At 39.7% G+C, this 24,552-nt stretch overlaps 1 protein-coding gene across 4 annotated transcripts in view; it reads right to left on the bottom strand.

Annotated features, from left to right (window-relative positions):
* HTR4 (5-hydroxytryptamine receptor 4) overlaps positions 1-15,855 on the bottom strand; it is a 235,814-nt gene extending 219,959 nt beyond the window's left edge. For all 4 annotated transcript variants that reach the window (XM_087709651.1, XM_087709650.1, XM_087709655.1 and 1 more), the window contains exons 1-2: positions 15,588-15,855; positions 13,522-13,653 (exon numbers count right to left, since the gene is read on the bottom strand). Coding sequence is in view for 1 of the 4 variants with exons in the window: in XM_087709652.1 (XP_087565778.1) it covers positions 13,522-13,529 (8 nt within the window). In the remaining 3 variants the exon portion in view is untranslated. The remainder of the gene's footprint in view (positions 1-13,521; positions 13,654-15,587) is intronic.
* Between the last annotated feature and the right edge of the window lie 8,697 nt (positions 15,856-24,552).

Here is a 24,552-nt window from a genome sequence, read left to right as displayed (position 1 = left end):
GGAAATGTGGTCCTTTGCACATCCCTCACGCCATCACTGGAGGATACCAACTTCAAAAAATGACAATTAAGACACAGCAAATTAAAAAAAAGGCTGAGTTTTCACCCAGTACTAAGCTATGACTTGTTTAACCATGGTTTGTCAAATTAGCCACAATTAATTAAGCCATGTGTATCATGCTAAGTTATCAACCATGGGTTACAAATCATGTCTCAACTCAGACAATATATTAACCCCAAATAAACCACAGTCCATTACATCAATACAGTTTGAACTAATGCTATACCAAATCCTCCTTACAGCTTCCTTCTCTTTTTCTAACTCATTCTCGGGGTCTTTCAGACTTCTTTGGGAGATAGTTTTGTGTTTCTTTTACTGTTATGAAGCAGTGAAAAATCCTGTAATACTATTGATTACTAGTACACTTTTATCCATTGCTCTTCAACCTCCATGGATGTTCTCATTTGATTTTAAAAAGACCCTTACAACGTCTTCCCTTCAGAGTTTACTAAAGTGTTGAAAACATTTTTCAGAAAGTGTAGACTCCTAGACAAAAGAGCTGTTTGATAAAAGACAGAGCACTGACTTTTTCTTCCTCTTTAAAAAAGAAAGACAATAAACTCTGCCACCAGTTGAAAGAAATTTGCAAAAATTGTAGCAATTTTTTGTCTCTAAAGAGTCTCTTCATTGGTGATGGATATACATGAGGGATATATCTGAATTTAAAGGGGGAAAAGTGCATATTTTGGACGCAGTGCACCAGTTGGCAATTCCTTCAAACATCTGCTTTCCTCCTACTTCAGGGAAAAGTGTGAGAGAGAGAAATTAAAGATGAGAGAACAACATGGAAAGTGATAAGGTGTAAACTTAATATTTTAATAAAGAAAGAATGGAGGCTGGTATGCTAATAGATCTCTGGTCTTTCCTACATACGCAAATCCCAAATATAGAAAGTTGTAAACTTTAGAAAAAATGTAGGATGATGATATATTAAAAGATTTCTGGTCCTTTCCTACAAATGCACACCCTCCCAAAAAATTGATTCTCTGCTGTAAAATCTGAAATATATGTCTGTTCGGAACTAACATCTTTTCGTTACTAAAATAGTAACACCTTGAATTTGGTATCTGTAAATCAGACTTGGTCTCCAGTTCTAAAACTCTATTTCTCATGCCATTTCTGAGATCTTAGTTCCACGGTAGGACTTACCTCTGAATAAACATGCATAGAAATCACAGCTCAGTTGAGGTATGGCCAGAAGCACAGACCACACTGAAATTCTGCACTGCTGAACTATTTAATAAGAATAGTTTTGCTACTGTAACACCTAATCACAGTGCAAGCTGGGTTGTAATTACATTTCCCATTATTTTCAATAATTGTTCACCTAATTACATAAACTGGCTAAGTTCAATTTGTCTTCTCTCAGATTAATTTACTTTCCACTACTTATTACTAGATGCATCTCCCTCTGCTACTTGTGTATCTGCAGCCACTCTTATTCATTTAGGACTATTTTCTCATTTAAATGAAATTATTTATTATAACAATAAGGGTAATGGATTATGTAATGTGAACAGATTAGAGGCAGCTGCATTGAAAGAAAGCAATCTCTTAAATTTTGCTTTCTTTTTTTCCCCTTCATTTGATTGCGTTCAGGTTACAAAGGCATCCTGGGACAGAAGAGTTTTCTACTTTGAATGTTTCCCCCACAACTGCAAAGTGTTACATCCAAAGGAGATCAATAAGTATCTTCCTGAATGCAATAAACTAGGGATAATACCTGGGGATCTTCCCTTCATAAAGGCTACCAGGAATGAAGACCAAAACTTACAGCTGATTACCACAGCTATCACTTCAGCAATTTATTCTGAAGTTAATTTATTTCACTGGAATCGCCCTTTTTCGCTTAAAGGAAAGCATGAGAATATTCCTCCGTTTTTTTAAAAAAATGAATGGATTGCAAACCAGCTATTCTAAAAGGGAAAATAATCAACCCTGAAACATGCCAGAAACATTCTGCAGAACCTCTAAAGACAGATTGTACACTGAATTATTAGAAGCACAGCATCATATGATGAAAGTCTCTGGTAATAATGACAGCTGAGGTGAACAGTTCCTTCTGGAATGAGAGGGCAATTGCAGATTTAAGTGAGATGGTGGCTAAGTGGCCACTTCTTGTTCGCTGGTCCAGCAGCTTCAGGCAGTACAAGATCTCTCTCTCTCTCCACTATTTTGAGAGCCACACTGGTTACCAGTTTGCTTGAGCTCAAGATGATGTTTATCGTCTTTAAAGCCCTTCGTGGCTCAACATTTGTATCTCTTTCTTCCATCATTGCCTTCCTAATATCTTTTGTGAACTCTACATTCCGAGACTGCTGTTAAGAGAAGTCTCGAAAGTGAACTTTCCAAAATTAAATCTTTTGAAAATTAAAATCTGCTTTTTTTTTTAACCAGGCTTTAAAGATCCATATGTTATGGTATGTTTCCTCTTGTGATGTGCAAGAACTCACATTGTCTTAGATAATTCTCGCAACATCACTTGTACTTTAAATAGCACACAGACCTTGAACGTGTAGGTAAACAAACAACAAGGTGAGTAAGGATTTATATAAAACACAGAAGGAAAAACATTCCCAAATCTCTTCAGACATTTATCTACCCAACAGCATCACAACACTCGCTATAAAGTCCAAACCCAGAGAGAGAGAAACAATCTGAGTAGTTGAAAAAAAACACCGGAGGTTGGGGAAACTGTTTTCCTTTTGAGAGATGGTGCAAGGAATATTATCTGAAAAAGGCTAAATCTAACTTTGTGGCATGGCACAAAATAAGGGAGAGATCCTTGGTGCTCTCTGAGCTTGGTTATTTCTTGCAGAGGTTTCATTGCCCAAACTAGCATCATCAATTTCAACCCCTCATTTCAACCCAGAGCTGCAAATATTGTCCTTTATAGGTAGTGCACAAATTGTACTTATTCTGGATTTCTTGGCATTTTCGCAGCCTGCAGCAAAATGCAGGGATTTTTTTTTTAATTAAAGACGAGTGCTCAGACAAAACTGCAGTCAATTTTATGAAGTTATTTGGGAGACTTGCCATCAGCTTCATAATACCTTCACCAGCTCCAAAAGCTTTAGCCAAGAACTTCTATATTTCCAAGTGATCCCTGTAACTGACCATATCAGGGATTTCCTGATATGGGCTATAACACTTTGAATTGTTAGAGATAGCTGACAGTGAATATTAGGAATAATATAATGAACTTTTTTTAGCTACATGTCTAAAGAAAAATGACTCACATGATCCAAGAAATATACTATGAATAACTACTGGAATTTTTTGAGATATCAATGGTTAACAGATCAAGATTCCTTTAATATTAGCTACAGTATCAAAAAAGCTCCTAAATTTCAATGACTCAGATTTTCATGGAGCTTTATTGTAAAATGTTTACTTTGGAGTCATTTTTAAATGATCTTAAAGTGGAATGAAATCAAGATGCCACTCAGGTTTCTTCAAAGTACAGCAACACACCAAGATAGAGGAAATAGTTGGAGACAAATAACACTTTTAATTCAACACATCTGGAAGGCACAGAGGTGAGATAAGCTAGTTGGTCTGATTGTTCTTTGTTAATTATTAATGTAAATGAAAAATTCATGTTTAAAATTTAATGCTAGCAATAAATGTATCAGTATTGTATTTTACATATGGTAGTCCTCCCATTAAGCTTTCTTGCACCAAAACTGGTTATTATAAATTGGCATGAATTTATTTATAGCATATTACCATGAATTATAAACAACTACAATACAATTGATTGGATTGTTAACTCTGCATGCACGTGCACTCTATTGCTGCACTTTTGTTCTGTGGACAAGCCTGCCTTTGAACATACTCATTGCATAGGTTTGTTGGATCCTAACCAACCAACAAGCCATCACTGGTTTTTCTTTCAAAGGTATATTAAACACATATTAAGCTCCTGTTTACAAAAGTACAATGGCCTACTTTCTGGGCTATCAGGAATAGTATTTTTCCCTTTCTGGTCTGTGTTCACTGCTGGTCACTTCCATGTTATAACTGTGTGCTCTCAATATATGTGGCCTAAGATCCAATACCCTCTGTATCACTCAGCTGGGTCATCCCTGTCTTTAAGTGAAGGATCATAGACAATGGTAAGGCAATGGGACTGAGGAAGAGTCAGGACCTATGGGAGGAAGGATAGTGAATAAAATATTGCAACACAGATGACGCAGGGACTAAATAAATCCACCCGAACTCTCTTCCAAAGTGGGCCAAACTCAGAAGTTTGCTCCTAATTGAAAGAAATGGCCAGCATGCATTACTTAGGTGATGTGAGCCTCTCATCCTAGTATGAGGTTTCCATTAAGGAAAAGTCTAGCTCAGAATGTCACTACAGTATGCTTAATGATATCAGTCACCATATATAGGTAGTGGGCAGGCTGCTTCCCTCAATTTGAAGAGTATGGTAAGGATCTAGTCCTCAATTTCCCCTCCAATAGAAGTTCAGGAAGAGGAGCTTCCTCTTGCAGGAGATGAGTTAATGCAAGCCAGCATTAAAACATAAGTGGTCACCTGCCTTAGAGCACACTTTCTTGCTCAGGATGTTAGGATGATGAGCAAGAAAAGTACTGCTAGACAATAAAGCACCAAATCTTTGTCATAAGTTGCCAAAAACTGAGACATGTATATCGTTCATCTTCCTCTGATTTACTCAAATATCAGAGGCTAGAACATTCTGCATTATTGGCCCTAAAAACAATATTTCTTTTCCCTCTGAAGGAATCAGAGCCAGGATTCTGGTTTCTGTGGCTGATAGAAAAGGATGGCCTGGGTTTCCTCCAAGATCCAGTCTAATTTTCTCTCCTCCATTTTGGCCACTTCCACAACCAAAGTCCTTCCTACCATGTGAGATTGTCAGGATGGATCTCTAGAAACAAGCTGGAAGGCAGAAATGCTAGGCTGGAAAGGGTGAAATTAATTGTTTAATCTTTGCTGTATTTGGGTTCACATCAGACTTTTATCTTCTAAGAAAAGAACATGTCCAAGCATAACTATACTTAAGACGCCTCAACCATCAGTCTCCATGCCTTCTCTGTGGTGGAGGAGACAGCCACTCAAGTACTTCACATGTTTTGTACAACCACTTGCTCTTAGGCAGCCAGTTGAACATTAGGTTAGTGAAGTTCCTTCAGATGGGGACATCATAAGTAATAAGATGTTTAGGTAGGGATTCAATCTAGGCACTAGTCTTCTATCCCCCTTCCCTTTCCAATCACGGTAAAAAGTAACAGCAATTTTATAGTATTTGTTCATGACAGTCTTTGTGGCAAAGACTTTTATGTCAGCAAGGATAATTATGATGTTGGCCCATCCTGCACAAACAGATATAGTTTGTGAGCAATGCAACAAATGTCAACAAGCTATGCTTCATGGGCTTCTCTTCTAATGCTGGTTCCATTGTCCATAACCCTGAAGCTGTGGTTGAAACTTTGCTGTCCAAAAAGCTGGCTGTCAGCCATGCAGTTCATGGCTACATTCATCTCCCGCCCGAATGATGAATGTATGTTGTCTATTATTTTACTATATGTTGTTATCTTAATGTCTGTATTTCCCCTTCCCGGTTTTGTGTGAGCCGCCCTGAGTCCCCTCAGGGAAAAGGGCGGCCTACAAATGCTAATAAACCTAAACCTATAAACCTATCTCGTTCCATGTGAATCCTGACTAGCACATTGTATGAAACAATACCCAACCGTTGTTCTATAACATGAGTAGTGCTGCAATTTACAATAGCAGACATCCCCGTCCTTCACCCCAACCAGTCTACCATGAGATGATGGCAATAAGATATATTCCAAATGCCAAGATGAAGAAGCTACACAGTAAGCATGTCAGATTTCTATTCACAGCATAGCCAACATTTCTTCTCCCCATTGCTAATACAGGAAGAGTATCAACACCTTTTCTGTTTGAGGGGATAGTCAGAAACCATCAGATGAAACTCGTGGAATCCCATCTCCTTCATCATGCCAAATGCCTGATCATTCCAAGCATTTATCAGCATGATATCACATGTCACGTCTAATGCCTTTGGATAACCATCCTGCAGGCAGCTTGCTTTGCTTGAAAATGCCTTACTGGCAATCTATTTTTACCTGAAAGTGACTTACTGTTAATCAGTAACCTAGACCAGTGGTCCCCAACCTTTTTATCGCCGCGGACCAGTCAGCCTTTGATAATTTTACCGTGGCCCGCTGAGCGCGCGCAGGGGTGGGGGGGCGTTGTTCGCGATGACACATTGATTGTTTATATATCACGTGCGTACCAGCGCAGGGCTCTCTTCCCTGGAGCCTTTGCGCACGGCCCAGGAGCCTTTGCGCACGGCCCAGGAGCCTTTGCGCTGCAGCGATCATGGCCCCCAGCCGCTGCAGCGATCATGGCCCCCGGCCGCTGCGCGGCCCGGTGCCAGGTACTCCACGGCCCGGCACCGGTCCGCGGACCGGGGGTTGGGGACCACTGACCTAGACTACCTACCAAGCATTATCAGTGATGATAAAAGGATTTGGATGACGTCTATAAAGGATAGCCAAGATAAAAAGATGCAGGTTGTCCTTCTTCCTGGTGGTATGTGCTTTGCATAGAAAATAGATGGGTCTTCAAGTAAAAGCTTAAAATAATCCCATGAGGTCCCTTAGGCCTACAATATTCTTGCCTCGGTGATTCTGGGATCCCACTAAGTGCCATGAACTCTGATTTATTGGAAACGGATGGTATTCCCCTTCTCTTAAATCTGTGTCCTTAGCATGCGTGCCAGAAGTGGTATGCAGAGCCCTTTCTGTGGGCACATTTGCCATCACCGGCTGGTCTTCACAGGCACCAGAGCTCTGGAAAACGGCCCAGAAAACAGCCACAAATGGCCAAAACCAAGCTGTTTTCAGACCGTTTTCAGGCCATTTGGGGGGCATTTTTAGGTTGTTTTTGGCCCGAAAAATGGTCTGAAAATGTCCCCAAAAATGCCCAAAAAACAGCATGTGTGTGCCGGCTAGCTGGTCTTTGGGTTTTCAGCACTCCAATGCGCACAAATGTATGTGCATGCACACGCCTTCTGGTTTGGGCACTTGGTGCCAAACAGGATTGCCATCACTGCCTTAGCCTCTTAGTTGTGAGAGGTGAATGGGCTGATTCCCAGAATCATCACTACCTCTTCTAGTTTTTCCAGTTCTGGACTCTTTCTTAACCTTGTCTAGGATGATGCTAGCTGGAGCCACTGCTGCTTCAGAATATGTGATGTAGCCTCCTTAAAATCCAGCCTCCTTTCACTTGTTGCCTTCCTGTCTTTCTCCCAAATCAGCAAATGTTATAAGATTGTGTCTCCCTAATGAGATTTACCTGACCCATTAGTCTGACAGGAGAAGCAGGACTTCAAGAGAATGCCATCTGGCAAGATCACAGAATCTTTTCCGTGGTGGTGCCTGCCCTCTGAAACATCATTCCCTGAATATCGGTGTTGGATATTGGTTTTTCACAAGGTTTTAAAGAACTGGTTTTGCAATCAAGCCTGAGGCCTTGTTATTGGGAGGGGGGAAACCCATTTCATGGCGGTATTTATTGCAAAGGTCTGCTTTGTGTCATTGCAGTGTCAGCTTCTATTTTATATCATATGTGACTTTTATTATTTTGCTGTTTTGATTGCTGCCCAGAGCCATGTAATTGAGATGGGTGGCCATATCAATTTAATAAACAAACAAACAAACATTCTTGCTCTCACCTGCCTCTGACTAGCCCTCTAACTGGCCTAGTTCTTCCAGGCAAGAGGTGTTAGTGGGGAGTTTTTTGGTGAGGGGTGTAAAGTTGTGGAAGTACACCTGGCTAGCTCTAAACCGGAGATTAAAACTGGGGAAAAATGGGACTTCTATAAAGTATTGAATAAAATATACAAGCGGCTAGAAAACAGAAGCCAAGACAGAAAATAGAGAATACAACTAAATCGAGATATAAATAATGAATACTATTATAAGTGTTAATATTATGTTTGTTACATTATAGGACAAGGTTATAGTGAGAGGAAGGCAATGCAGAAGGGAGAATTATAAAAACTAAGAAGGAAAGCCGATATAGAAAGCTGTAAAATTACTATACATTGTTATGTATGTTCTGTGTTTTGTTTTGTCTTATTGTGGTTTTTTTCCTTTGCTGTGTTTTTCCTATTGTTTTTAAAGATCAAAACATTTAATATAAATTATTTTTAAAAAAAACTGGGGAAAAGGTTTTCAAGCTTTTTTTAATAACAAAGGAGGGGATTATTAGCAGCCTTTAGCTTTCAAGACAGATGTACAGCCTTCTCCAAGTATTTTCGCTCAATAACATGCCCTGTGACAGAGGATGTCTGTTCCTAAATCACCCAGTAAGCTTCCATAGTTCAAAGTGGACTTGGCCGTAAGTACTGGAAGTCCTCGCCTTTCAACAGTACAAAGTTACAACATCCCTGAAAAATGTGACTTAGGACTGTTATGACCTTTGCAATATCCCCATGATCATGTGATCAAAATTCAGACACTTGGCAACTGACTCATATTTATGATGGTTGCAGCATCCCGGGGTCATGTGATAACCTTTTGTGACCTTCTGACAAGCAAAGTCAATGGGGAAGTCAAATTCACTTAACAACCGGGTTACTAACTTATCAATTGCAGTGATTCACTTAACAACTATGGTAAGACAGGTCATAAAATTGGCAAAACTCACTTAACAAATGTTTTTACTTAACAACATAAATTTTGGGCTCAATTAAAATCATAAACCGAGGACTACCTGTATCTCCTGGGCCAGTCCACACCTTAACTACTGCATTCAATTTAATGCATCCATGTATATCTAGCAAGCAGCAAAGTTAACAATATCAATTTTGGCCAAAGAAGGAAACAGGCCTAATTTGAGAGAAAAAAGGATTCTACAGGGGAAATCTTATTTAAAATCAAAAGGGAGCTGATTGCAAATCAAGAAATTGGGAAGGTAGATTTTCTCCTTCCTTATTTCTGTCTGAGTAAAATCACTAGCCATCCCGCTGAATCAAAGTTGAAACTAAAAGAAATACATGCTGGCATTCAGGCTATGGAAACTATTTCAGAAACAGGCAGGCACCATAGACTTTGCACAAAAGAGCACCACACCGGCAGAAGCAAAAAATCGGGCCCTGAGTCTTCCACGGCAATTTCTTCCTCCAACTTTTCTACAGCCATTCTTCAATGGCCCTTAGATTCAGAATACCTCTCTCACTCTGGCAACTGACTGTGTGTTCCTGAATTGCCTGTTGCTTTGCTCTAACACTTCATGCATCTCCACCAAACCTAAGCCAAGACCAGGAATATGACCCAATGTTTCTGCTGTCCTGAGGAGAACTCAAAAGCTAACACTCCAATTGCAAGAGACAAGACAACTTCCAGGCACATCACTTCAAAAAAAACCCATTCAAAATGCTTTCTACCTGAAACAATTGTTTTGTGGTTTATCCAAAATACAGTATGTGATTTTTTTCCCAATGCACAAATTACACTAAACAGCTGCTTCATGCTCAAAGCAGCTCAGGCTTGAAATGTCTTGCACGCAACTTTAACCAAAGCCAAACAAACCACGTTATAGCTTAGTGTGATCTGTAATTTCGGTGTTTGCTTTCCTCCTTCTAACTGACCTTTCCATATATTATAAAAAGTGGTAAGTCATTCAAATGAGTTTGTTCTTCTGTTTTTTTATTATTGAGTATCTATAAATCACTCGACTGTCCACTGAGATTTTCTTCTGTAATAAATTACATAAAATGAAAGGCAATGGCTTTAAAACAAACATAAAAAGTGGAACAAAACAATATTAACATTAATCATTGTTCATCAAAGTGAAAGAATATGATTTTTCTGCACTTCTACATTGCAGCAACAGTCAAGAGTCCACAGTTTCCACAGCAAAGTTTCTTTACACTCATTGACCTAATCTTGTGATAGGTTGTAGCTCAGCATGTATGAGAAAAAAGGGATATAAATGTATATTTATAGATGAGATAACATATTTGTTGATATTCTCTCACTAACCTGTTTAGGATTTCCAAAACAAGAATAGAGACCTAGGTTCAGAAACTAAAGGGAAGCAAGTATAGTTGGTTTCAGACTGTCCCAAAGGTGCTTTTTTTAAAGAGGCAATTGGACTTTCTTCTTTTTTCTTTGAAGATGTTTCACTTTTCATCCAAGAAGCTTCTTCAGCTCTGATAGGATAGTGGGGAATGGAAGGATTTATATTCCTTGCAGACAGCTGGTCATTTGCATCCTTTTAGGGGATGAAGCACTTGGACATCTGTGTCCTCAGGGTCACCTGAGTACTGCTCCTGAAATATTTCCTCCTGAAATATTTCCTCTGGAAATCCAGTCCCATTCCCACATTTTTCCAAGGATTCATCGCAAATTGTATAGCTAAAAGAGAAGACGCTTCTTGGATGATAAGTGAAATGTCTTCAAAGAAAAAACAAGAAAGCCCAGTTGCCTTCTGAAAAAGCACTTTTGGGATAACCATGACCTGGATGACTGAGAATCTCTACAGACTTTTAGTTCCAGACTGGTGATATTTTTTTCTCTAAACCTCATATCCAATAGGATCATCGTTTGTTATCCTACATGTATTATACTTTCTCAGCGCAACATGTTACAATGATCTAAATGAGAGGCATTGAAGACATCAGTCACTATGGCTACCTTCTCTTTTCCAGAGGGTGCTGCTGCCTAGTTAGCCAAAACTATTCACGGTGCTCCTGGCTGCAGCAATTACTTGGTGTCTGCCAGAAAGTTTGATTGGCTCAAGAGATCTTTGAAGTAACGCCTGATCTTGCAACTTTATACAGTGCCAGCTCCATCTACAAACTTCAGCTGTGATCTGAACTGAAACTCTGTTTCTCCCTAATCCTTCACTGTGGCCAGAATCAGGCTTTCTATAAATTCCAAATCACCAATAAAACTACTAAGTATTATTGCCATAGAAACAAGATGCCGGAGCAGAGTTCTGGATCTCCTCTCCTCCTTCCCCCAAGAGAAAAGACAATACGGAACTGTGAACAGCTCCATGAACAAGGACCTGAGGCTAAGCAATAATCTCATAAGATTATCTTCTGGGACTTTTAGGTCAGAGGCACTACAATTGGCATCAAAAGACCCATCCCAGAAAGGTACTATGATCTAGAACAGTGGTTCCCAATGTGGGGCCCAGGCCACTCAGGGGGGCAATTTGATTTTTAATGGGGGCAATTTGAACCTTGGTTTAAACCAAGTTAATGGCCTTTTAGGCTTCTTCTGCATGAGTAGAGTTCACTTTTTGAATAAAGTAAGAATTATATATCACAGGAGGGGGGGGGGCATCAGGATTTTAAAGATGTTTAGGTGGGGCATGGCCAAAAAAAGGTTGGGAACCACTGATTTAGAACAATGTCTTTTTTTAAAAAAATGCAAAGTGGCCAGATGTAAAGTCAAATAATGAATGAGGGCCATAGGCATATATATCTCATTGCGCAGAGAAAGATCTGGTGCTCTCTGAGCTCGGTTGCTTTCCTGCATATATTTCATTACTAGGTAACATCATTGGTGCATGATCTCTTAATTCCAGAAAGGAAAGACTAGGTTTCAGCTCTACCAAATCACTGTTTAGCCAACTAGGAGTATGATAATGCTGTGTATGTGAGAGTAGGAAAGGAGCTTCCTCCCCCAGCAGATTATAACAGCAAGAGCAATAGCTTATTTGAGACACATTTCAAGCAATATCTTCTCCTTTCTCTACTCGGTTATACTCTCCTCACTAAGGACACATCCACTGAGGGACTCTGCCGACCTTAAAGCAGCTCCAGAGCTCTGGATTCCAACAGGGTGAGCAGTGCTGTGGGAGAGGTGAGCCCATTCATTTCTAGCTGGCTTTAACGATGCTGTAGCTGGTTTTAATGATACTGCAGCTCTACTTCCCATGAAAGCAAAATCTCACTTACCCTTTCTATGGGTCATTTGCATTAGGATCTGAAAAGATGTTGCTAGTTTGACAGTTGTGCATCTCGCTTTCAGTAACCCAAACAAAACAAGCAAAACTAAACAGTTCTCCCTGGTTTTTCTTTTTTTTTTATTTCCTCTCTTTCTTTTGGATTTTGGCAATGAGTTTTTGTATCTGCTGCATCTGCAGAAGCTCAAAGCAAGACAGTGATCTTTTCGATTGGTTCTCAGTATTACAAACAGATGTTGTGTTAGGTTGTGGCTGAGTGAAGGATGGAAGTTCATCATAAGTTCCTAGAGCTTGGCTCAATGGCTCATCCCCTGACTCCCCTCTTTCAAACAAATTCCAGTTAATATTCAAAGAGGAAAAGCTAAGCCTCTCTTCCCTTTTCCTTTTAATAAAGCACTGCAAATGGCCTCTCCTTAAAAAAAGACCCATAAAGGCTACAGATTCCGATTCCTACAATACTATATGCTGTTTAGCAGTCCAGGAACATAGTTATCTGCCCCACCTCACACCATAGCTGACTCACAAAAGGTGGACTTTCTTCCAATTTTGTTTGGCAACAAATAGGAATTCATGCAAGAAAAACTCAGACTGGTCCTACTGCTACTAATGTTTGGCTGTTATTGCTCTTGCCTATCAGATGGGGAAAATAATGACCTCCCGTTTAAAAACAAATCACATTTACATACTACTGTGATACAGTGAATACAAAACTGTCATTTTAGTTAATCCTTGCTTACTTTGGCCCTCATCCATGAGGTAAATAATTTTCCTCCCAGACTTTGGAATAAAATAAGTAATCTGGAACCAGCTCTTTCAATGGAGCTGCTGCTGTGAAAGAGAAATGGATGGAGACTAACTAAGGAGAGAAGCAACCTAGAACTAAGAAGGAATTATCTGACAGAACAATTAATCAGTGGAACAACTCGTCTTTAGAAGTTATGAATGCTCCAACACTGGAAATTTTCAAGAAGAGATTGACCAACCATTTGTCTGAAATGGTATATAGGATTTCCTACCTAAGCAGGGGTTGGACTAAAAGACATTCTAGGTCCCTCCCAATTCTTCTCAACCCTACTCTACTCTACTCTATTCTATTCACAGAGCTTTAGTCTAATTTAGCAGCTCTTCAAGGAGCAATGAAGAACCAGTCGCCCTCTAGATAAGGCTGAACAATGATTCCCACACTCACTCTTTCCCACACTGACTGGTTTGCCACTGAACAACTTCTGGAAGTCCATAGGATTTCCCAGTCTGGAAATATAGACTAAAAGTCTTTGACAACATTCAGTTGCATTTTTTTAGAGTGGGGGGGGGAGGAGACCTGCAGAAACCTCTTTCTATCTAACAGAGAATTTCTCCTACTAACAGCAACCGCAAAAGAAAATGAAGGGTAACAAAGAAAGAATCCATAAAACTTCCTGCAATTATCAGTCGATAGAAAGATAGAAATTCAACATGTCTCCACTGAATATTCCTTACCAGCACATGTCCAACTTTGTTTCTTTCTGATTCCATTACCCTCCTGCCAGGGACTGGCAGCTTGTTAAAGAACCGGTCCCTCTTGCTTCTCCATGGATCATCAAAATGTCACCAATATTAGCCAGTTCATTTCTACAAGAAAGCAATAGCCAAGTTAATATCCGTGTGTTTTTATTGCAATTATGCAATATTTATCCTTTCTTATTATACGACCAAAACATTTTCGTACATTCAAGACATGACCTTTTATTTTATTACAGTTTTGCAATATGAAGTATGAAACTTACTGATTGGCAAACTCAGTATTGCCAATGGAATTCACATGCTCATTATTTGGGGCATATCAAACACAAGCCGCAACTGCTGATGAAACAAAGCAATGAAACAAGTATGCACAATGAATGTTCAAGTTCAATAGCTCTTCCTCGCTCTCTCTTAGACCTTGTACTGGATCCCATCCATCTATCCCACTTTAGTGCTCGATACAAGGCAGAGCAGCTCTGCAAAAGCAGTCTATCTTTAATAACCTATCTTACCATTATTTTTCTTTGCACTGGGAACACCAGGGGAAGGAGAAGAAATACATATAGAAGCACTTTCTGATGGCTGTGCTTGGCTTAAGATTGCTAAACACTGTGGGTCCTTTAATTTTATTCTGACCTTTGCATCAGTCCTTAACTCTTAGGAATTACATTTTGCTCTCATGATCTTCAGTTCTCTTCTTTCCACTCCAGAGGTGACACAATCTTACCTTTCCAGGACAGCCTCTAAATACATTTCTTTCCGCATTTAAAATAAACCGCCACTATTTACATCTTTTGAATGTCATCTGTTTTTCTGCTGCTGCTGCTGCAATATGTATACAGTATATATACTGTATCTGTCTGTGAATGAACACTACTCAATGGTGCTGAAATAACTCAGGAAGACACTTAAGAGGTTCTCTAATTACGTCAGAGGGGTGAGGTTTTTTTTGTAGCATCTGAGCCATGCCTTGTCAATGCAATTATAAATGAAATAATAAAGCAATCCTCTGACCTGCTAAGATACTACAGAAGGACATAGACTCAAAATGAGGCAAAGTTCCAAGTTGTTTTGTGTTCCTTTTTACGGACTTTCTGCTTACACAAAATAGAAAGATACTGCAGCAACACTTAGATAAAACAAAGCTGAAGAAAATGCTTATTTTCATCTCATTCAGTGCCTTCAGCATCTTATATTCAGGTTTTCGTCTGGTATGAATTGCTTTCCTGAGGTAGTTTCCCTTTACTGTCCTATTTTTTCCAACAGGTTGATGCAGCAAGAGAAGGATGTTGGTTGCCTATTCTAATGAGCTACACTGGTACTTTATTTAGAGATGGGCTATCTGGAGGAATTTTTGGAACCTTAACCTCCTCCATATGCGATGGCTTACAACTCCCAACATCCTGTTTGTCTGAAGATGATGGGACTTCAGCCTCTTCTGAATATGAAACGTGTAGGTTACAAGAGAGGGCTACAAACATCTAGATACCACTCAATGTTAAAGAAGTGGACAAGAAAAGTCTACAGTCTTTGCTGTTGTTTGGTGCATTTTGATTTCAGCAGTCCACATCAGGTAGCCTAACAGATATGCCTTATGGGGCTTATGGGGAGGGAAATTTCTCACCTGCACACGGATGAGGGCCAAATTATCTCAGCCTATCCTTGAGGTAGGAAATACCTTCCCCAAATGGCTAAACGTTTAAATGTCTTAGAATCCCCGGTATCTGACATTCTTCAGATCTCAAACTATCTGGAAGTAGAAGACTTCATTTCAATCCTTTTTGCTTTTGTAAATTGTAGAATCAGGTACCGCTAAAGAAAAGCGTACCTCTGAACGCATGCAGAGTATTTGCTCACCACGAGGTAAACAAAATAAATAGGCATTTCCACTGCGGTGCGAGAAATCGCTAGCTACTTTTGGGTGGAGGGGAGAGATAACGGAGGACAATGATTATTAATAAAGCAACTGATTAGACGTAGCGAACCGTAGAGCAATATTCCCTTTGATCGACCGAGAAGGCATTCCGAATCGGTTATCTTACCACTGCAGGGAGAGAAGTCCGGGCGCCCCCATTCAAAGCACGGCTGACCACTTAGCGGCGGCTGGCTGCATTTTGTCTCCGGCGCCTCATAAGTAGCGGTCGCATTAGGAAGGAGCACTCTACCTTAGCCGGTTTGCTCCCGCGTCTTTCTTTTCTTTTCTTTTCTTTTCTTTTTTGGCGCCTCGTCCCTTGGCAAGTGTCGTGTGAGTCTTGGCGCTGCTTGGCAAAGTTACCGTCCCGAGAGAAGCGAGCGAAGAGCGAGGAAGACGGGGACCACCACCACCCCCCAACACACACACACACACACGATTGAGCAGCCGGCTCCCTCAGTCAGCCCAGCTTGCCGGCTTCGTTCTCTCCTAGCTGCTCGGCTTCTCTCCAGGAGGAAACGCCGCGCACTCTGCCTGCTTTTTCGCCCCGCGCGGCCAATCACTGCGCGCTCGCTTGCAGCCGGGAGCCTTCCTCCGCTCCAGAAGGAAAGAGGCGGAGGAGGAGGAGGAAAAAAAGAAAGAAGGCGAAGAAGCGGGAGGCAAAAGGGCTCTGGTCGCCCGGCTGTCCTCAGCACCTGGAGTCGAGCGCGCCGACCCTCCCGCCGTGCTTTGTGGTGCCTCCGGTGCTGCTCGGTCTCTGATGACTCCTTATCCCTCTGCGGAGCGCCCTCCTCGCCCGCCAACACCTAGCCGACGGCTGGCTGGGCAGGGCTGGCGCAAAAGGGCTGAGCGCTCTTCGGTTCCCTTTCCCGCCAACGCTGCTCCCAAATTAACCGGAGTTACCCGCTGTAGTGCAGTAGGCTATGGAAAGAAAGGCAACAGGTGCGACTTCTTGGACTCGCCCTTCGCAGCTCGGGTCCCAGGCGGATTTACTCCAAAGCTTCGCGCTCGCTCGCTCTCTGGCTCTCTCTGACTCTCTCTAACCTGAGCAAAAACAACAACAAGGGCAGTGTGAAAGTGAAATGGGCAGCTCAAAAAAGTAACTGCCCATAATTCATAGCCTATGAAAGGGAGGAAAGTGGGGAAAAGAAACACCTGTGTCCTTCCAGGTGTTGGGCAAGCCTAACTTGCAGCTTTCTGAGCTGACCTCACTGGGAGTTGTGGTTCAGCTACATATAACAAGGCTGCAGTCTCACGCAAAGTGCTGGAAAAAGCTAGTTCATAATTCAGCACAACGAGTTTTCATTGGGCCTGGGCCTGGGAGCCTGACTCCATTCTGATACACACAAGACCACATAATAGCAATAGCACTTAGACTTATATACACCACTTCACAGTGCTTTGTAGCACTCTCTAAGGCGGCAACTTTTACAGAGTCAGCCTATTGCCCCCAACAATCTGGGTCCTCATTTTACGGACCTCAGAAGCATAGAAGCCTGAGTTAACTTTGAGCCTGGTGAGATTCGAATTGCCAAACTGCTGGCAGCCAGCAGTCAGTAGAGGTAGCCTGCAGTACTGCAGTCTAACCACTACTCTACCACAGCTCTTAACACAACTTTCCTTTCTTGGCAGCCAGCTTTGTGGTAGCATATTTTCTTTGGTCTACAGGTGTTCACCCGATGCTATGGCTGTTTAAATAGCAAAAGATGCACCTGAGAGTTTGTCACCGAGGATCAAGCACGAGAAGGTCTAATGAAACTAATTTATTGCTGATTATTCCTATGCAAAAGAATCTTGTCAAGTAATAGTTAATACCCGCTTAGGGTTAGATGAGGGTCAGCAGACTTCAAGGGAGGTTGTTGGAAATGTTGGAATAAAGTACTATAAATATTTATGATACACTATCTCAAAACCGAGGGAGAAGATAACTTGATAACTTGAGAGAACCAGACACAAAATAAAGAGTAGCATTCTATAATACATGGCAAAATTATTACATACCAACATACAAAGCACACCTATTTCTGTGCCTAATAAAATGGCATCAATTTATTTGGCTCTTAATTTTTTTTACCTTAACCAAAGGGCTTATAATCATGCATGGAGAATGAGTGAAATCAGTAAGCAAAGAAGGATGAACTCTTTCTTAACTGAAGGGGGCAGGATGAGGACAAAGCCTCATTTCTGTTTATGGCTATCAATTTAACTTGCCCTAATCTTTCTTCATTCCTTGAAACTTTTCACAGAAGGAACCCAGGTGGGGGGAAACCCCAGCTAGTGGCCATATTGGGATTCTAGACTGATCCCTCTTTTAACTCTGCCCCCAGGTCCTATCATTCCTTCTACATCATCTAGAACAGCACAAAACCAATGGAATAGGTTGCCTGCATTGAACCTTGTTCCAATGAAACAGCTAACACAAGTATTAAAAGATTGCTTTTATTGTTTTAAAATGTTTTGGTGTCTTAATTGTAATATATTCTTGGAATTGTAAGCTGCCCAAAGTCATTGACTGAGATGGGTGGTTATAGAATTGAATGAATGAATGAATGAATGAATGAATGAATGAATGAATGAATGAAGTAGCAGCTTAGAAGGCAGATTAAGAAGAATCAGCAGTAGAGAAACCAGGTAGGTATTAAATTATTTTCATTCCCAAACCAGCCACCCTCTCCTTTGTCTTCTCCTGAGAAAGAACAAATCTCTGTAAATAAAGAGGAAAAATTCAAACAAAGAATAACTGAGCATCTGTCATTCATGAAAGATCAGATCTATACATTAAAGTCCATTAAACTGATTTACTGCTAATCATGCAGAGAGCATGGGAATCTTCTTAACTTGGATTGAAATAAAGGTCAACAGAATCCAATGGAAGTTGAAACTTAGTTCACTTATGGCTGTGTTGGGATTCTAGGCTGATCACTCCAGAGGTTCTGCCACTCTTCCTACTCCCAGCTGCCTTTGGATTTTAACTGAAACTAAAACTCAGAGTTTCTTGAATTCTAGCTTGATGCCTTAACAGACACCCATTAATACCAAATACTAAATGCATTGCCTAATTTGCTATTCTACAATTGCAATTCCACAATTGCGCCCTAAGTTTGGTTCACTGCTTGTACCAGCTCAGAGCTTTCACCAAGAAAGAAAGCCAAAATGCTGTTCATAGAAAGCAACCAACAGTTCTAAAACATTGTTTCATCCCCTTCAGTGCAGTTCCTTGCTGTGATAAACAGCCATTTACTATTTTCTTGGCTTTTTGCTCTTTATAAATGCTCTGTATCCAAGTTATAAAAAAATGAAACTGCAATTCCTCTTTTTCAAAACCATAAGCATGAAAGACCATTCCAAATTGTCAAAAGTTTTTTCTGTATCACAGGTGCTTTTAATTTAATCTCGTTAATAACATTCACAATGTGTCTAATGTGGTTTCTGATGTACATGTTTGGGAAAAAATCTAGTCTACTCAAATTGTACCATTTTAATTAAGTCATTTGTCTTCTTTCAAGTACTGCTGTAAAAATATGGTGAAATAGATAACAACTCTGCAAAAATGACTACAGTTTGTGATTCCAGTGTTCCCAAAATATGAAATTTTTTAGTAAACTGCATTTTTTTACAAAGATCACCTGCAAATGAAACCAGAAACTCAATTCAGGCTTTGCAAAAGCATAGCAGAAGCCTCTTCATTATTAAAACTAAGCCAAGATTCTTCAAACTATGAAGATATGTTTCTGCAAACGTCCAAGAGAACTATCTTTCTTAATGTTTCCCCCCTTTTTTGTTAATACTTCTAAAATTGTAGGCATTGCCCCAGGGGGGAAACCATACTTTTAATCAAAAGATAAAACATATTTTCGTTTGAACATTCCCATTTAAACCAGAAAGAAAGACTGGGCTAGGTGGGTGTATGTGTCTAAATGTATGTATACAGTGTATACTTTTCTTACCTTTCTGATATTGATTTGAAGGACTAACATTTGGGCCACTGACATAGTTGTAATCTCACTGTTCGTAATTTATCATGTCCTTTGGCTGTGTCCATATCTGATCATCATAGTAAAGCCTTTTGTTTAAAATAATGATTAAGAGATCCTGTCTATCACTGCTCATTCTGCTAAAAAAAAAACTTTATTCCTCAGTCAAGAAAGAGGAAAGAAAAAGCCATTTTTCTCTTCTGTTTCACAACTTACTAATGACTTTCCAAATTCCTGAAGTAAAACTTGGTTTTCTTTTTATTTGTTAATTCCTCTAGGAAAGGATAAAAATGGTCAAAAGGCACAAATATTCTTCTCTCACTTTTATTTTCTGTCTAACCCTTTCACTCAGGTAGCCCAATGTTGCCAAGAAAGGCGATATTATTATCTCTCTGTCTCCTCCTCCTTCTCCTCAAACCAAAAAAATCCTCTTTGTTTTTCTTCCCTAAAATGATATTTTTATTCTCCATTCTTGAGCTAAACTCTGCCTTTCTTCCAACTCATTTAGCCTATTTGGGTATGTATGAATGGTACAACTTTTAAAAAAATCCTTTCTCCCCTTTGTTGAGAATATCCATTTTTGATTTCTGTTTTCTCTGCTTTTACCTTCTCTTGGTGTTCATTTCATGAAGCCGAATATCTTCCCTAAAGGTCTTATTTCCCCTGCCTTTTTAGAAAAGTTGCTCTTTGTCTTTCCCTCACTGAGCTGAATATATTAAATTCAGTTCATAGAATGTTAACTTTGTAGGGAAAATTGCTGGAAAAGAAGTGTGGCAGGAGTTAGAAAGGGCATGAAGCAGATGAAGGAGATTGATTTCAGGCCTGGGAATAGGACCCAATAGGCATTGGGCACTGTTCACAATAATCTCAGTGGGACTTAAATTATGAAAATATGCCCCTGTTTGTCCTGTCTGATTTCTGGGAAGGAAGAATTCAATACCATTTTCTATAATAATCTTTTGACAACCTGCAGGGCTTGGAAGTCAGGAACACTATATCCAGTGATTCCACGCCCTCCTAATTGGGCAGATCCAATCAGTTCTGGTGATAGAAGTGAAACTGAATCTTTAATCACTTATATGTAGGGTGACTCAAAACTTGGCCCTGTGTAAAATGTGCATGAAATTGTTGGGAAGGTTCAAGCATATTGTCAATATGCTGATGATATCCATCTTGATGTGTCTCTCTGAGGTTAAATAACAAATATGGCAGACATCTTGACTAGTGGCTAGGAGGAGTTAATGAGACAGAACAAATGTAGGATGAATTCCAGAATGTCATGGATACTATTTGTTCAGAATCCTTCACACTCCTTCATATTTGTACCTTTAGCTTTTGGTCAGATTTCATTACTCATGAAAGTGCAAGTCCACAATTTCTGGATCGTTCAGTACTTATATCTCCAGCAGGTAGAGGCTGTGATCAGGAAGATTCCTCCCCCCCACACACACACTTTGGTGGATGTGGCACTTGCAGCCTTTTCTGGAGCAGGAGGCTTTGGCAACAATAGTTGATATCCTTATCACCTGACAAATTGGATTACTGCTATTTGTTTCACATGGGGATGCCCCTGGAAGCAATTCAGATGCTTCATCTGGCTTAAAATGCGGTTGGTGACTGCTCATGATCAATGCAGAAGAATGCTACTACTTTTGCAGGAGCTGCAGCAGATAGCAGTATGATTCCAGATACAATTCAAAGATCTGGTTATTCCCACTAAATGCCTCTATTGCTTGAATCTCCATTATCTTTAGGACAGTCTGATCCAAATGTAATCTCTGCAGCCTCTCTGTACAGTCCAAGAGGATAGGTTGAAAGTCTTAGTAGCACCCTCTAAAGTGATGATGGCCGCATTTTCTGATGTCTTCTAAAGGTGCTTGTTTTGTTTTGTTTTGTTTTGTTTATTAAATTTATTTGCTGCCTATTTCACCATGGGGCTATTCTAGGCAACTTTTGGAAGAGAGGAATTAGTCAAATTGTGGGACAATTAATCGGCCTGTATGATTGATTTATTATACATTCGCTTATGTTGCTTTTAATAACATAATAATGTAATGTTCATAGCTGATCTTGTAATCCGCTTTGAGACCCACAAGATGACACATATGAATCAATATAAGAAGTGCATTATAAAAATAACGAGACTGCTTAAGACTCTGTTATTTGATGTCAGCTTCGTTTAACAGAATTAACAATGGGAATAAGAAACAATTATACTAAAAGTTTCTGATTATAAAAAAAAAATATGTGGGAGCAGTTATTGTCTATAGCTCCCTAAAATGAGAATTGGCTATTTTGAGGAAAGGAGCAAATTGAGCAATTTATTTATTTGTTCATTTTATAAAGCTATCCATCTCACATGCATGACTCTGGGCACCTTACAAAATTAAAAATGCAACAAGGAATACAAAAAGAAATAACCATAAAAACAATTACCGGATCCCAACCCTCTGAAACAGTTCCAGATAATCTGCTTCATGCATGATTCTCTGAAGCTACAACTTTCTCAACCATCTATCCTAAAACAGGAAAGCTGAACACTGGACAATGGCCCTGCCTGTTTTGGTCTTGTGATGGATTCTTGTGGAGAGGATGATCAGTGAGTTGGCACTGCAATTTCTTAGCCAACATTATTTTTGCATTAGTTAGGGTTGGCAATTTATACCCAAAACTAAATAGTAAGATGAGCCCAGGAACTGTCAAGATGAACCCCTCTTAAGGGAACATGTCATCCATGGTTTTCAAACTGGGAGTCCCTGTACTAGAACTATACCATTAGCTTTCAGAAGTAAACAGAAGATCTACCATCAGCTTGTAAATCTTCTGGCACAACTATGCTACATCTGGCTCATTAAAAGAGGACTCTTGAGATTGAAATTTGTGTATATATTCCTCACATGTCACCTCTCAATGTGAAGACTCCATAACATCAAGCAGGAGTCTTCAGTCTTCTTGGCAAAACAGCAAACCATCCAGTTCCTCTAAATACAAGCTGAAAACCCAACAGGAAAGATGGTTGCACTCGATGTCATGGATTTGGATGCATTTTTAATTAGCTGAAATTCACTAGTCACCCACTGAGCAACATGGATAATTCTTAAATGCCATTAGCAAGAGAAAGAAAGGTTCCAGCTTCCTAGAAAATATTTAGCTTTTGATAAGGCTTAAAGTTGAAATTGATCCCCTCCATCCCCAGACTAAGAGAAGACATTTTAAAATTTAAAAACACCTTGTGTTAATTGACATACCCTTTTATTAGGAAGTGGTGTAAATGTTTTCAAGGTTTCATGATTTGTAGATGACATAAAATAAGATAATGGCAGTGAATAAGAAGAATGCAGATCCGATCATACTGTAGATGAAGAAGTTGTATTACAGAGATCTTATTAGAAAGGGTTAAGGTAAAGGTTAGGGTTAGGGTTAGGGTCCCACTCTACTCAACATCTGAGAGAAGAAACTGATTCCAGTATGTGGATAGTATGATTCCATCCCCAAAACCTCAATATTTTGAATTTAGTTCTTGAGTCTAGATGATCAAGCAGAATAACGATTTGTAACACCTATTTGAAGTATCAAGAGAGCTTTAAAATAGTGTTTGAATCTTCAATGCCAGGGGTGCCCTTTTAGCTTTAATAGACTATTTTCCTTCTCCATGGAAATGGAAGTGAGATTATATGACCTTTCTGTATTATTCCTAATTTCTTTAGTATATGAGTAAGCCAAACAACTGCTTACCAAAGAATAAGAGATATGGAGTTTCAGTCTGAAGTTAATAGGCTTTCACACATGAAACTGTATAAATAAAGACATTTGTGAACCAGCAACAAAGTTGGTAATAAGGGTGGCTCAGTGGCTAAGACTCTGAGCTTGTCGATCAGAAAGGTTGGCAGTTCAGTAGTTTGAATCCCTAGCACCACGTAACGGAGTAAGCTCTCGTTACTTGTCCCAGCTTCTGCCAACCTAGCAGCTCAAAAGCATGTAAAATGCAAGTAAAAAAATAGGAAACACCTTTGGTGGGAAGGGAACAGATGCTGAAAGAACACGTTTGCCAAAGCTGAACCAAGTGAACCGGAAAGAATTGAGAAAGGTACTAAAAAAGATCAATGAGGCTGTGCAAACCATTCAAACCACTACATTAGCTGAAACAAATCAGCTGATGTATGCAGCAACCTTCATAACCACCAAAGAATTGGCTTTAAAAATACAAAAGAACCAAAGAGGCAAGAAGAGGAAGCCTAAATGGAAAAATTGTTTGGAATTGAAGAAAAAAAAATTCATGGAGACTTGAGCAACTTAAAGAACCTAAGGCAAGATCAGTTAAAGAACAAACAGGTCAAAAACAGCCTGGAAGCAAGATATGATTTGGAGAATAAAGAGATTGCGATAGTAATTGAAGAGCTGAATCAGAGGGTTGTTGCCATTGCTGAAAAGTTTAAAAGATATGAAAACCGAGTAACTCAATTCAAGGAAAACTCCCAGTTCAGAGCAAATCAGCACCAGTTTTATAAGACCTTAGAAAGTGGAGATGGAGTAACAACAAATGAAAAGCCTGATAAAGAGAAAGCTCTAAAATTCTGGAAGAATTTGTGGGAAAACAACAAGAAGCACAACAGAAATGCAAAATGGATCAAACAGATTGAGGATTCTATTAAAGTGCATAAAATGGAAGATGTGAAAATAACAAAAGAAATGGTGCAAAGACAGTCATGAAAGTGAAGAACTGGAGTGCACCTGGACCAGATGAGTTACATGGCTTCTGGTTAAAGGCACTTACAAGTGTGCACAAAAGATTGGCAGCCCAAATGAAGCAGATCTTAAAAACACCTGAAAATGATGAATGGATGACAACTGGAAGGACATATTTTATCCAAAAAGATAAAGAAAAAGGAAAGCATCCTGGAAACTATAGGCCAATCATCTGTTTGCCAACAACATTCAATTCCTTACTGGTATCATTGCAAACCAAATTTATGGATACTTGGAAAGAAATAACTTGCTTCCTGTAGAACAGAAAGGATGCTGCAAAAATTCAAGAGGAACAAAGGACCAACTGCTGATTGAAAAACTAATCCTAAAGAATTCAAAAAAAGACAAACCAACCTGTTCATGGCTTGGATAGAC

Source organism: Thamnophis sirtalis, unplaced genomic scaffold, assembly GCF_051295495.1.
Source record: "Thamnophis sirtalis isolate CommonGarterSnake01/CBP01778 unplaced genomic scaffold, rThaSir2_p1.2 scaffold_3, whole genome shotgun sequence".
Taxonomy (NCBI): Eukaryota; Metazoa; Chordata; class Lepidosauria; order Squamata; family Natricidae; genus Thamnophis; species Thamnophis sirtalis.
The sequence above is the reverse complement of the archived record's forward strand: the minus strand, read 5'-3'. Positions and strand labels throughout refer to the sequence as shown.